Consider the following 15,052-nt stretch of genomic DNA (forward strand, 5'->3'; position numbering starts at 1 on the left):
GCTTTATATTATAGTCTGACAGTCTTGACATTAAATTGTAATTACCCATTTATTCTGGGATTGTAACACAGTAAAAATACTTATTAAAGATATCTCGGATAGCTTAAAAAACGCAAATATACAAATAGTAATAAACAGCAAAATGTTCCTTCTCGGTGATACAAACGTAAATGACAACTGCTTTATTCTTTTCATGGAAGCTGAAAAGTACATTTTTGAATGCAAAAGGAAATAAGTAATTCCAAATTTTCAGGGATTTAAGGCTAGCCTAAAATTATCTTTAAATATATATGAAAACACAACAAATGAATCAAATAAAGGAATTTTTTGGATAGTTATAATATTAATATGTAATTCATAATGAATGAATAACAAAAATAACTGTTATTAACTCGCATTTTATATGAAACTTGCAAAATGCGTGTTCTTAATCAAGTGTCACTATGATGTTGGCATACTGATCATAAAGTTTATATTGATTGTGTTGTAAACTGCACTCGAAGTGTAAAATGAAACTTTGTTAAAAAGGTCCATTTTTAATGACACTAGCAAATGTACTAGGTTTTATCTTTTTGAACACTGTAACCATAGTAGTTGTAAATCTGACTCTTTTCTTGTATTACTATGTTGTTTGCAAATTGATCATAAAGTTTATATCGATTGTGTTGTAAACTGCACTATAAGTGTAAAATCAAACTTTGTTAAAAAGTTCCATTTTTAACGACACTAGCAAATGTACTAGGTTTTATCTCTTTGAACACCATAGTTGTTGTAAATCTGATCCTTTTCTTGTTTAAGAATTAACACTTAATATTATTGTGCTATACATAAATAATTATTTAAGTTAAGTAAAAAAGGTAAAAAGGTTGAAGGAAGTATGATCCTAATTCAGCTTGAGTAATGATCATATTAATATAGCGAAAACGCATTACATATGGTAATTTAAGTATATGAACGAACATGCCTTTGTAAATTGTGTGTATATGTAATATGTATATATTATGAATTAATAAAAGCTTTTAAACAGGAAAAAAAGTAATGTATGTCCAATTTTCTCTATTAAACAAGCTTGACTTTTTCCAGTTGCTTATCGACGTCCGCAGACAATTACAGATTATTTCCACTTTTTATGAACTTATACCACCATATTTAGACCGTTAACAAAACATAAATATTTGTGAGCAATAAGGCATCAGCAGAGAACGAAATTACATGAATCACCAATAGAATCAAAAGAAGATGTATCAGAACATTCGGGTGCCCGATTAGCATTATGGTTGGTACTCACGCTTTTCACCTTAGCAAAAATGAATATATTTTGGTTGGAAATCATAAAGTTTGCGGCTTTGCAATGATTCTGCTTGACCCCAAGAAGCAGCCTCGAGTGAAAGGGAGCTCATAAATTGGTAACTCACAAGCACTCATTAGAATCTCTATTTTGGGACAAGGTTCTACATCTCTAATTATCTCGATAAATCAAAATCCAATCATAACAAATAATATGATTGGCACTTAGTAACAACTTTCAAACGACCATTGTAAAGTATTTGGGTATAAATGCATTAGACATAATTATCCAAGAAATTCGCTGAAGGTCACCATTTCAACCATTGCGAAACGCACTCCTAAAATAGCTAAAATCATGAACTGTTATTCACAACCAGAAAATCAATCTACAGATCCATTGGGTTCAAGACAAACATGTTTTGTTTTACAGGTAGCTTGGTAATAGAACAAGATTGTTTAGATTTCGTCATCAAAAGGGAACCCAATCCTATGATATCGTTAACAAAACAGAACGTCGCATATTGCGATCATATCTGTTGAGTTTAAGCATTCTGACGTATTTTATCCCGCTTTGTCGAAAACATCTGTACTAAAGTGCTCAATTAAACTTAATTGCAGATAACTGAGTAAGAGTGGGCTACTAATTGTCTAAATTTAAAGAATGCTAAACGCTTTCGTGCAAAAATTGTCACAAATTGTCGACGAATATCTGCTATTTTTAACAGATTAAGTTCCAACAGTTCGCCGATTTTTGATGTTTTGTTCGCCGTAAATTTCGTTAAGTAACACAGGTAATATACAACTTGAACCCCTTATTCGTATTTTCGTGTCTGTTCACTCAACCTTGTGTAGTTTCTGTTGTTTTAATATCTAGCTCTTATCTATTCATGCAAAATATGAAATGGCTAACAATAAGAAGTAACATTGTTCAAATGATGATGAAAATCTTTCTAAGACGCACACATCATAGTCACGTTTGTTTTCTCCACTGGCTAAAGAGAGAAGTTTCGGGAAACATAATCTTGGTATTAGTTCGTAAATTGCAACGCAATTTAATAGTATTGTCAGCGCGTTATAAAGGCATAGTTTATGATATGTCTGGGTCCCACATGTAATCTCCAAAAAGTGTATCGGTCTACTATAAAATGTCTATAGATGTTATATGTTTCCAAAGTGACTGGCGATTGGCTATTCTTAAGTTTACTGCTGCATAATCACTTGCAAAATAAATTAAGATGTGACGTTGTCTATATTGGAGGTGTTATGATATCCATAGACTAAATTCCTTAATGGATGTTTTAAATATAGGAATAGGAAATGAGAAAAAATTTGGAAAGAGATATATTCTGCTTAACCCCAAAACGTCTTTTTGAGACAAGTGCCCATTTGCCTATAGAATTCAGTACATCACATACAACAAATCACAGACACTGCTGGGATCACAGCATTGAACACCGAAAATGAAAATCATTAGGCGTTTAAAGGTTAATTGGATATCAACATTTTGCCTAGAAATATGTATCTAAAAAAAGGAACGTTAACCTATGGGCACAGGATGGAAAATATCATTTTAAAGGCTAGCTACCCAAACAAAGAACCGTGTTCAATCATTGCATCTAATAAATGATGTGTTCATTTCGATGCATGGTCGAATTAATTTTGCGAGTGGCTAAAGAAAGAAATTAAAAAAAATATTTTCACTAACTGTAGCCACGAATGAAGAGTGAATATTTTCGATATTTCACTGAACGCAGCACAGTTTCTATTTTCATTTTCTTTCTTTTTTTTGGGGGGGGGGGTAATTCCCAACCGCCCTTCGAGTGCGTATATTTACGCTAAAATATGTACAAAGCGACAGCATTATAAAGTATGAGTGAAAAAAGTGCTAAATTGTGTAGCTATAAAGGCGTATTTGTAGCTAAATAATAGTTGTGTTGATATCTTTCATCCATAATGGTAAACACATATTAGTGAATATTCTTCAAGCATTTTGCTTTTATAACGATTAGTAACAGATAATGGATTAAACGATGCTATTGGTTGTTCGGTTAAATTAAAATTGCGTTCACCAATACAATTCTATAATCCACCTTACAGCATATAATTATATTAATTCTTGAAAACTCTTTTGTTGTGATAAGTAACATCACATGTGAGGATGGTTGCTTCAGCAGAAGAAGGAAATGACAAGACGAACAATGAGCATAAAAGTAATTGAATTCCGTGTATAATGTGTTATATACTACATTAAATGTGTTTGTTCAAACACAAATCAAAAGGCTTTATATTTAGTTATTTAAAAAAGGATTAGGTGGGGTGTATTCGTTACACAATAATGTGACATGAATTTCTCACCGTATTGACAAATGGTCGTAAAACAAACAAATATAAAAACTATCACACTGTTCCAGATAAAAGTAAATTATTTGGTTGAATGTCGCTTCTCATTCTGTTTTTCAGAAAATGTTCATGAGTTTTCATCAATAATGAAAAAATCGTACCGGATAAAACGTGGCAAACAAGGAAGAATGATCGTGTTTTCGAACAAGATTGTTTAATTGTATATATGAAGACTATATATGTTGTATAGAAAACATCATTCCACTCAACAGATTGTTTTTTTGTTTTAACCGACATAAGATATCTGCCACTCGTAAATCTATGTTAACTCCTTGTATATATGGTTTGTTTCTCATTAAGGTTCCTTAAAACAATGATGCATTTCCTTTATTAGAAATAATGTAGATATAGGCAGGTGTTAAATAGTCTGGGAAATTGTTCTATAAAAAAGTAAACCGCTGAAAGCACAGAAATACTGATTGCGAAATAAGGAGTGACCCTACTTGTTTCTCGTTGTTATATAACTTCTATCTATTTTTTTACGTTGCCACAAATGTAAAATCAATTCTATTAATAAAGTAATAATGATTAAGTTAATATGCGTAGACGTAAAGAGAGAATAGTTTAAAGTTTGGGGGTTGTTAGTACTTTTTAACATGCAACGTACACATATTTCAATCGACTCATTATTTCGAAATTGCCCTAATTATGGTGGTTTGCTTCCACTGAAAGGGCAAACCAATACAAAAGTTTTCCCCCTTCCTGACCCATGCAAACTTAAGTTTAAAACCTTGAGAGAATTATATGTCGTTATGTGTGAACATGTAGAAGAACTCTGTATTCAAATATAACGCACGAGTGTATATGCCAAAGTGCAGGAACTTGCGATATTCAGACACAAGGTACGTTTGATTGTAAGAGCATGTAGATACTGTTATATTAAAGAATATGTTGAACTTGCAATGTTCAAAATAAAACACGTTGGTATTTGCGGACATGTTAAAACATGAGTTATTCAAACACGGGGCACAGTTGAACTTTTGACAAGGTAAAACATGCGTTTAACCATCGTTACGCACGATTTATCATATTTGTCAATCATATTTGAATAATAGCAGAAAGTGCAAAATGTTGCATATATGTTTTATGGACTGCTTTTTTACAATATACATCATTACTACTATGTGATATTAAAAGCGTCATACAGTGTATCTTTTTCTTGGCGAAGTGCACAAACTTCTGTCATACTTTAAACAATGTCAACAAAATACTTTTGTGTATATTTTAAACGGACTGCTTTCTTTCCAAAACAACAAATCGAACATTTTTTTCTATTTAAGGCAGCGTCGATAGTAATAATGTTTAAGTATTCGAAACATAACAATATTCGTTAATTCTTCTCTTGTATACAGTTTATTCATTTACGCGCGATATTAACAAAATTTTGAACATTTTCAATAATGTTATTCAGCGTCCGGGATTTTCAAATTATACATCCGTAAGGAAATTTGATGCAAGAATGCCATGAAGTCTGCAGCTGATAATTAAATAATTTTCTATCGGTTCATTATATTTGACCTACTTTACTGTATTTATTGTGTTGATAATACGTGAGACACAATACAGAGACCAACGTTGAATATATTTTAGATTCAGAAATCACTTCCCAAATACAAACGACTGGGCTTAATCGCAGTAGAAATGTCCGCCATGTTCATATTGTCCCATAGTCTTGAATTCTCTTTTCTTCAGGGAGTTCTGCCAGCATTGGTAAAGACGTTAATTACGCAATGTATCCGTATCTTTTTCATTCATTTTCGTCAGAGAATCTACCATTTCATTTCGCCTGTTCCTGGCATTTCACTGACACAGATTCAATGGCACCGAGAAACGCCGCCGAAAAATTATAAAATGTATCGTATTTAAGGCTTAAAATAATTTGAAGACGGTTCAAGGTTCTCAAGGAGGGTAGCCCATGAGTTCCAATAAGAGGTAAAAAAAGTATGGCCTCAGGATTTTAGAAAAATTGCATCGCATCAAAGAATTCATATCAGGCGATGCGGTGTAAACAGAGTATTGCATGTTTTTGTACGTTGTTTTTGTACGTTTTAGACATGTACAATTTAAATACAATATGTTTGCATCAAAACATCTGCGTAGTTTTTTTTTATGGAAAACATATTATTTTCGCAATGTGTCGGTGAACATATCTGAAAGCCTCACATAAATATGACATTATCGAGTCTGTAATATATTTCTGTACTTATTGCATATATAACGAGGCCATGTATGGCATAAAATATGTAAATTCGATGTTTGACGAAGACACCACTTTGAGAAACGTTCATGAGAATACAATGTGGATTCATCTACTTTCGTTGACATTAACTTTCGTGGATACATAAATTCTTGAATTGTGTTTGTTCTTACATTTGTTGAGTTTTTGATAATGTGTGATAAAATACTTCAGACTTCAACGTTCCCTTGACAGTTTTTTTTTCTAATCTCCACGCAGATTTGTCGTTTCTTGCTCTCAACTACAATTTCTGCCTACTCAAGAAAATCCTAACAGATTCGGTAGGATTTTATTTTATTTTTTTAAGTATATTATAATGAAAAGTAGTATCATTTTCTTTCATAGTTTGAAAATAGTGTATAAGTTTTAGTTCATTCTAAAAAAGAAATTACATAATTTAAAAAAAGTAAAAATAACAACGGTAAAATTATTGTACCACGTGGATTGGCTATCCTCACGTGGTTGATTATTTAGGCGGGGATTTGATCCAGCAATGTAGGTTCCAGTAAAATCTCTGCGCGGAGGTTGGATTTTTTTCCACTCTGGATTAGCAGAGGATTTATTGCTAAAATCGGCCTATCTTGCGGAGATAGTCGATGTATCACGATTGGATGTTTCGTGATTGTGAAGAGGACCGGCTAAAATCCACGAATATAAGTACCCGATGAATAATATTGGTATAGGCCAAGAACCTGATCTACCGAATATTTGTAGGATACAAGTTTCATATTTTCATCCAATTAAAACAAAAGAATATGGTCATTTCCATTCCATTTAAAATTACAGATATTCCATCACTTATTTTACAATTCCTTCGTGATAAGTATTGAAATAAAAAGTTTTTATTCAGTGACAAAAAAACTTTAACATATTTTTTCTACAGCTATCTTCCTTGCATCTACAACTTAATTTCACACTTTTTCCTTATTACAAAATACAAACAAACTTTCAATAGATGGAAATCACTAACTCCAGAGCGCCAAGTAAAACATACAATTATTTTTATGGATTATACTTACTAATGAGAACACAAATTTATCATCCACATATATTTGGTTGCAATATTTAAATACGTACAAATAGAGCAATTACTCGCAAATAGGCTAACTAAACGATGGTTTTTCAATTGCCAGCCGAATTTGTCTTTCCCATTTCGCAATTAAGTACATTAAGTGCATGCATACGATTTTTTACAGTCAATATGTCACAGGATTATGCTACATATTTCGATTCGTGTGACATTTACGATGAAATAAATAGTGTAAATCAGATGTGCCCCTATGTTTAGTCACATATTGCGTGCATGTCAGCATCACCTATCAGTAGATTGATTTTAAATGTCTAGCAGTTTGTTTTATGGCCCAAGTTTGTTATGATTGCCGATAGCAGAAGTAAGCAGGCATGACTATGTATCAGTTTGAGAGAATTTTTAAGCGAATATTTGAATAAAGCACTTGAGCATGATGTAATTGAAGTACACTCTGAGCTCTTTAACTTAAGTATGTTTAGTTAGAATTTGTGAAAGTTAATAGGCCGACATTTAACAAAAGCTATTTTAAACCACACGGAATCAACCTTAAGACCAAAACAAATTGAATAAATGTTCGTCGATTTGCCGCCCCTGAAAATCTTTAACACAAAAACAATATTTTTATTGTTATTGTGCGCCCGCAGCAACAATTTTGCTGATCACCTATTCATTTAATGATTTACTTGTAGTTTAAATTACCCTCCGTATTTTACGGCATAGACTGTTATAACGCTTGGCGTTATTAGATTGGTTTGTGGTAAAAAAATGGCGGCGTTCATTTGTCTTGTCGTGTCGGCCCAAAACACAAATAAATATGTTACTTTAACCCCGGGTCAATGAGTCATTTTATCACAGATGATTTTGATACTTTATTTATCTCAGCCGCATCTACATCAGGATGTGAAATGTCGCTGGTATGCGTACGTTTGGTAAAAATCCTCAATTAACTTGTTGGTATTGATAAAGTTAAACTAGCAAACATTAACATGCAACAAAGTGTCGCCGTTGCACTGTACAAAACAATGTATATATGAGTATAATATAAATTGAACACATCTCCTATCTACTAGTTCAAACTGTTTATGGCTTTGTCCAAGGTGTACATTATGCCCCAAAAACATAAAGTTAACATAAGTGCAAAAGTGAAAAAACTTGCTGGACCTCAACAACTTTACTAAGATTTGATTTACTTTTTTATATTTAAATATAAAAAAAATCACTACCCATTTCTTTTCTCTTTTTTTTCATTAGGAAGTTATGGTTTTTGTAACTTAAGAAAACTTAAACTTCTCATTTTTAATTTTAACAGTGCTAAACTAACAAAAGTAATGCATCGAGAATTGTATAAAACCATAACCTATGATATTTAGAACTAACACAAATTTAAGATATTTCGTATCAGTATGGGTTTTTTCCCCAAAATAACAGCCTCTTACAGGCTGTGTCCAAATTGCAAAAAGTAAATAAGGCTGTTTCCCCATGGCAAAAAGTAACATTTTTTCCCAAAAATCTGGCCAAAAATTCCAAAACAATTAACCAAACTTTTTTAATAAACTCAATTGGTTTATTGAGTTTATCATACAGCAGTTTAATTCCCTATCACTTTATAATATAAATTTTAGAAAGCAGTTAAACATGTTCTTATAAACAATTGGTATACTGTTAATTAAAATCATAATAATAATGTTTAAATTTTCCCAATTTACATGGTTAATCGCACGTTTTCCCAATCTTAAAGGCACGGGCTGTAAAATATAACGCGAAAATAATCACTGCTTATGCTTGTTGTTAATTATATAATTTATTATATCATGTTTTTGAGCAATCATTGACAGAAAGCTGAGCTTCTAATATAACTTTAATAATACAAACTACAGTGTACTATGTTTAATTTAAGTAGTCACTACCTGGTGTGAGTAAGCAGAACAGCTATTGGAGATATTTTTGTATTTGTACAAACATTGGATAAGAGCTAAAACTCAGTTATAACTACTAAATGATCTTGTACTGGTATTTTGCAGATATCGTGCATTTATTTGGCAAAATATATCAACAATATATGTATTTTTTTAAAGGTTTGCTTTTCGTTCGCATGTGATTTAAAAAACAATAGAATAAAAATTAATTTATTTGTATTTCGCTCGCTCGCTCCATTTGTGGCAGGCTAAAATCCGTAGAACAAATCTTCAATTTTGGTGGTGTGACCTTAGTAAGCAAGACAATAAATCATCCGTGTGAATTATGTGATGAAACGTAACACTAAAAACAAATTTGGTGTGGCCAAGATTTTGTTCAAAGTACATGTACCAAAATGTTAGTACTGAAACTTGTCAAACAAAACTATTTTACTTGAAACACATGGATGTTGTTGCGATACCATTGTCCCACAATGATGGATGATGTGATCCTATTGTAGTAGACTGAACATGGTTGATGAATTTCATCCCTTTCAGTAACAAGTGTTTCCAGCTTCTTCTTGCCTTCACTATCAAGCTGTAGAATAGTTAGGGACGCACTTCCACAGATCAGCACCTGTCCCAGAGCAGTGACATGTACACCCCATGGAAATTCTAGGTCTGGATCTGTGAAGGTGTGAAGAACTGTGCCATCTCTGGCCAATGTGAGGACCTTGTGTTGGAAACGGTTGAGGACAAATATCTTGTCACCTGAAGAACTCACTGCACACTTAAAAACTGTAAAAGAGCCATTATGTTAATAAAGACACTCTTACACTTATTCACCCCAGCTATTTGATGTCATTAAGAAAGTATGATTTTTCTTACAATGAATCATGTATGCATATGTGATTATATAATGCTGAAACCCTATGGAATAAACAGCACTAACATACTCTTAATATGTACATGTACTCAGTGACCGAGTCAGAGCTTTCTGACATGATTATTATTATGGAATCATTTAATATATTTTTCTTAACCAATAGTCATATTCAGTAAAGAAAAAAGCAAGAAAATATGTAATCAAAGGAAGAACTTTAATATTGAGGAGTTTTCATTTACTTATAGTGAAATCAATATGTCAGTTATTTGCAAGCATAATTGTCTGGGACTGGCAAAGAGTACAATACGAATTACTTGTATAAATATGTATATATTGACCGAAATGCTATTTTATAATTTCTTATAATAATTTAAAATGTTTCCGGAAAATATCCATCAAATGTTACCTGTGTCAAAACCTCGTTGATCTTCATACAACTTATTCAACAGGTCTCCACTCATTGAATACTTGTAAAGTGCAGTGCAAGAGGTGAGATACAGGGGCCCGTTTTATCAAACATCGTACGACATTCTCACCTTACGATGCAATTTTCGAAGCGCCATAAATATGTAACCGTCACATTTATAACTACTTTTGTTGAATATTTCCATTCATTTCCAAAGTAGCTGTCAAATATCCTCTATATTTGAAACACACAGATCATAATCACTTATATTTTTAAATTACAAAATTCAATCGTAAGTTAACAATGTCGTACGATCTTTGATAAGACGGACCCCTGGTCTTGCAGATTATGAGCAATACCATGGCACGCATGTTGGAACTGTAACTTGCTGCCCTTAACAAGCTGCCCACCATTGACACAGACAAACTGGACCTCATGTGTGTCAGGAAGATCATGAGCCAGAGTAACAGCTACTTCACTTGGTGTGATTTGACAAATGTCCCATGGATAACCAATTTAGTCACAATGATCCTCCACCTAGTATTTATGATTGAGTGGCTTAATCCGTCTATTATAAGTATCTGCAACAAGTGTCTGATCATCACAGAGAACACAAATGGCAGTGATATGGCAGGTTTTCTCTGAATCACTTGTTATTCTCACATTATACTCAGACTTTCCTTGCAAAATGAAAACCTGGTCTAGCACCGACAATGCTTTGGTATTGAGCACAATCCTCCCTAAACCAGACAAGTACTGTAGAACGTCACTGTCAGCCTGGAAATTCAGTGAACTTTCTACCTGAACAGAGTTTTCCTTCATATAAGTTTCAGATTGCTTAACCTTTTCCAGACATTTCTTACTTGCAAAATAAATCTGAGTTCTGCTTTGCCTTTGTCAACAATTTCATGAATTGCGCCACTGAGTTGTTTTAGGTCACTTTTAAGCTTGCTGCAATTGTCCGCATCAGTCTTGAGAGAAGATTTTAGACTGATCATCTTATCAGCTAGCTATTTCATAGTTCTTTGTTCAATATTGTCTAAAATAACATTCATTTTCTGGCGTGTTTGACGTATTTCTTGTAATTTTTAGTCGTATGAAGCCTGCAAAAACTGCATGCTGGTATCCCAATAATTCTGAAGTTTCTCGAGTTCTTCCATAATAGTTTGGATCTTTCTTGATAATTGCTGCAAGTCTGGTGGAGGTCCTTTCACTATCTCAGATATGAGTGTTACATTAGCACATAATATGAAAGGAAAATAATAGTTATTGTATATGAATATATATATATATATATATATATATATATATGTGGTTTTCATGGTCATTATCCAAAAATATGTATGCACTTTTGTTCATCCTGTTTTTGTTTTTTTAAATGATATTTTCAAGTAATGAGATATGGAATGTCTTCGTTATATTCATTTCTTCATATTTTTAATAGACAAATAATTAATATTAGTCATCATTGCACTTTTATTCACATTTCTAGTATAAACGGGTAATTGATCTGAATAGTGCTGTATTGAAGGTTTTATATTTGAAAACAAACATTTTTGAAAGCAAATATTTATCCTAGTTACCTGTGATTGAGGAAAGCACAATTAGTGCAGCACAGCTGATTGTGGTCATCACAAAACATTTCTAGAAGTTTGTCGCCATGAATGTCACATTTTTGAAGGAACTCCTCCACTTCCTTGGACACAGCCAACTTTCTTGTGTCGCCCCTTCCATATGTCACATGTTTGCCAAACAACTGATCATGCAGGTTAATACATCTTGCACAATAAAATTTAAGACAGTTATTGCAGTAAAATTCTGCCCACTGGTCAATTTTGTGCTCAATGCAGGGTGAACAATAAAAGTCTTTAATAGAATCAGAGCCACTATCCACAGTTGATTGAGAAAATGTAGCCATCTTGATCACCTTAGTATAAATGTTTAATAGAAATATATGTGCCTTTAATTACACCCCTTCAACTGGTGTCATAAATAAAATAATATAATACTTTGTACCTACAATTTGCAGATAAAGATTTGAGCTATCAGTACTTGACTTCATGTGACTGTATGCATAATCAAATCATATGATGTGTACATTTATGTTTTCATATATTATTAAAGTATGTTATCCCATCTGAACCACAGTCCACATAACAAGGTTGTCATCTTGAATATTACTTTAGTATCTGGGACAATTTCTGTAGTATATAAAGTGACACACAATCTATAATCGCACTGGGTTAGTTGGTTTAAAGTGTGATGACACTGTGAAAGATAAAGCAATATAATGACTTATTGACACAATAATTATAATCAAGTATACTTAAAACATGATTCGTCAGTAAACATTTAAAGAAAGATATTGCACAAATAATATATGTTCCTAAAATAACCCAAAAGTAACTTCATTAATGTAAAAAAGTAGAGAAAACTGATTTTGATTACTTTTTAAATAAACGTAGTATGAAATTTCAGTTTGTACAGGTCTGACTCTTTGCAGGTGTGGAGAACTGTGCCATATATCTTGGCAGGATGAGGAGCTTATGCTTGGGATGGCCTGGTGATAAATATATTGTCACCTGTAACCCTTACTGCAAACTTAAATACTGAAAATGAGAGTAGTTTTTAAAATATTTGTTTATTTTTACAGAATCATTCATTTAAAAATGACACTGTTTTGCCTTATTCAGTATTATTTAGTATGATGTTTCTTATTTCTTTACACACAAACACACAAACATGTTTAAATGGTTGTTGTTTTATTCTAAAACACCATTTCAAACACATCAATAACGTACATTTCCTTTATACATTTACCTATTGACGTAGAGAGCGTGCTGAAATTTTCATTTATACAAACCTAAAATTAATACACAATTACGAAATTAGTATTATGTGGTTCACGGCCAGATGTAGTTTCAAATAATACTACGATAAGTTATTTCCACCAAAATGTACCTGTTTCATCAACTGTTGTATCTTAAGTCAACAAGTCTCCAATCATTGATTACTTGTAAAGTGCATTGCCAGCTGTTAGTAACATGTACAGGTCTTTCTGATAATGAGCAGCACCAAAACATAAATATTGAAAACTAGTTGCCCTTTATCAGCCGCCCATCATACACAGTGACACACTGGTCCTCATCTGTTTTACCCTAACACACAGCGACAGCTACTTCATTTGGTGCGATTTAATACATGTCATGTTTTATGAATAAGGTAGTAATAAATGCAGCCCTGTAATGCAAAACGTGTTTGAAACATATTTCTGTTTGTATTTTATGAAGGAATTCAAAATTCATTTGTAAATACAGTCACCATGACTCAAAAAAATCGGGATCTCTGAAAAGGCAGTCCTGCTTGTTTTAAAAAAAGGGGCATACCTGTGTTTTGAAAAGGGAAGATACTTGTTTTACAAATCTCTCTTGTGTCCTTAGATTTATGTGTACCTAGAGTGAGCCTACCTGTGTCAGTGAATTTTTTTCATTCGTTGTAAAGCACCTGAAATATTACCGAATTCCCTATTGCTGTCCAAAAAACTCCATAAAGGAATAGAAGTTGCATCAAATTCGTTCCAAAATTGCATCTGCATAGGAACAAATAAAAGGAGCACTGAAACTGAACGTTTAAACAAAGAGACATATTAAGATGGATTTGTTCAATTAAGTATTAAGCTTTTTAAAAGAAAGATAATTCCCAATCTAATCTGAAGATTTAACGGCGTAAATCTCCCAAATGTCAGGGTTTTTCGTACTTGGCGCAGTACCGGTTTTAGGCCCACCTGTTTTACTAAAATTCTCTTCTATTCTTTCAGGCTCTGAAGCCAATGCTAAAATACTGAAATAACTCCATCACGCCTGTCCAGCTGTTCAACCATGCCGACCTAGTATCCGTGCGCAGCAACGCCGATGCCGACCGCAAAGCCAACAAAGCAGTCTGAGCAACGCCTCCGCTAACAGCAAAATGTCAACGCCTTTCCGTTCCACCATGAAACCGCCACCTAGCCCCCAGCAACTGCTCAAAGCAGCCACTGGTATTGATTGATAAAAATTTCACTAACTTTGAATTTCCTGGACCTATTTGGAACGACAAAACTGCTTTTTGTTAGGAGAAACTGAAATGTTTGGTTAGTCGACATCATGGTTGGTAAACTTAAATTATGTTTGGTTAAGTTAACATAATGTTGTGTTCAGTTGGCATTCTGTTGGGTTAAATTGATATAATAACTTGTTAAGTAAACATTTTTGGGGTTAAGGTAACCTTATGATAGATTAAACGGACATGATGTCAGGTCAAGTTTGGATTTTATTTACACAAAATAATTATCTTTAAACCTTCAATTGATAATTTAGGGCAGTCATTTTGGCAAATAATAAATGAAATTATTGACATGGGGAATGTGGCCGAATGACATCTCCAAATTTGACACCAAATATCCACTGGGATTTAACCCGTGACCCCTCATTATTAAGGCTTATGCCATATCAATTACAGCACTCCGACATCAAGTTAGATTAATCCTTTCAATCCATGACGGAAATCTTCATGAAGCATCTGATAAAATTATCCACTGGTATTATTAATAGTCAGTGCTTTCCTATAATAAAGGAATATTTAATCACTGGTATTAAATGTCACATTAAAATATTCCAACTTGTTATTTCAATAGCTGTTTTAAAAGATTTTAGACAGGTCCGTGTAATCCAAGCATGATAGGGCTTGCCTAGTCATAAACATTTGCGCAAATCTGCTGATGGTTATACTAGATATCGCCAATGTGTTAGTGGTTTTGTTTTTTGACAAGTTGGTACGTTCATTTTAATTGCTGTGCACAACATATGCCACCATGAAATCTTTCGGATTGACTGAATTAATTTAGCTGTCTTTACTTTTGCTTTATAACTTGATT

General features: G+C 32.9%; 2 protein-coding genes across 2 annotated transcripts; both read right to left on the minus strand.

Annotated features, from left to right (window-relative positions):
* Nucleotides 1-8,961: 8,961 nt before the first annotated feature.
* LOC127855218 (uncharacterized) lies at nucleotides 8,962-11,385 on the minus strand. The gene is made up of 2 exons (XM_052390635.1): nucleotides 10,141-11,385; nucleotides 8,962-9,646 (listed from the first exon to the last, which is right to left on the minus strand). Exons 1-2 carry the CDS (start codon nucleotides 10,193-10,195, stop codon nucleotides 9,294-9,296), a joined length of 408 nt encoding a protein of 135 aa, XP_052246595.1. The 5' UTR covers nucleotides 10,196-11,385; the 3' UTR covers nucleotides 8,962-9,293.
* Nucleotides 11,386-11,719: 334 nt separating this feature from the next.
* On the minus strand, nucleotides 11,720-12,058 carry LOC127854715 (RING finger protein 207-like). The gene has a single exon (XM_052389773.1). It carries the CDS (start codon nucleotides 12,056-12,058, stop codon nucleotides 11,720-11,722), a length of 339 nt encoding a protein of 112 aa, XP_052245733.1.
* Nucleotides 12,059-15,052: the final 2,994 nt, after the last annotated feature.

Source organism: Dreissena polymorpha, chromosome 13, assembly GCF_020536995.1.
Source record: "Dreissena polymorpha isolate Duluth1 chromosome 13, UMN_Dpol_1.0, whole genome shotgun sequence".
Classification (NCBI taxonomy): domain Eukaryota; kingdom Metazoa; phylum Mollusca; class Bivalvia; order Myida; family Dreissenidae; genus Dreissena; species Dreissena polymorpha.

Excerpts from the sequence above, each read along its gene's own strand:
- LOC127855218 (XM_052390635.1), bottom strand. The coding sequence starts at position 10,195 with ATGAGTGGAGACCTGTTGAATAAGTTGTATGAAGATCAACGAGGTTTT. Across the intron at positions 9,647-10,140 it reads TCAACGAGGTTTTGACACAG|TTTTTAAGTGTGCAGTGAGT; the intron begins GTAACATTTGAT and ends GCTCTTTTACAG.
- LOC127854715 (XM_052389773.1), bottom strand. The coding sequence starts at position 12,058 with ATGGCTACATTTTCTCAATCAACTGTGGATAGTGGCTCTGATTCTATT.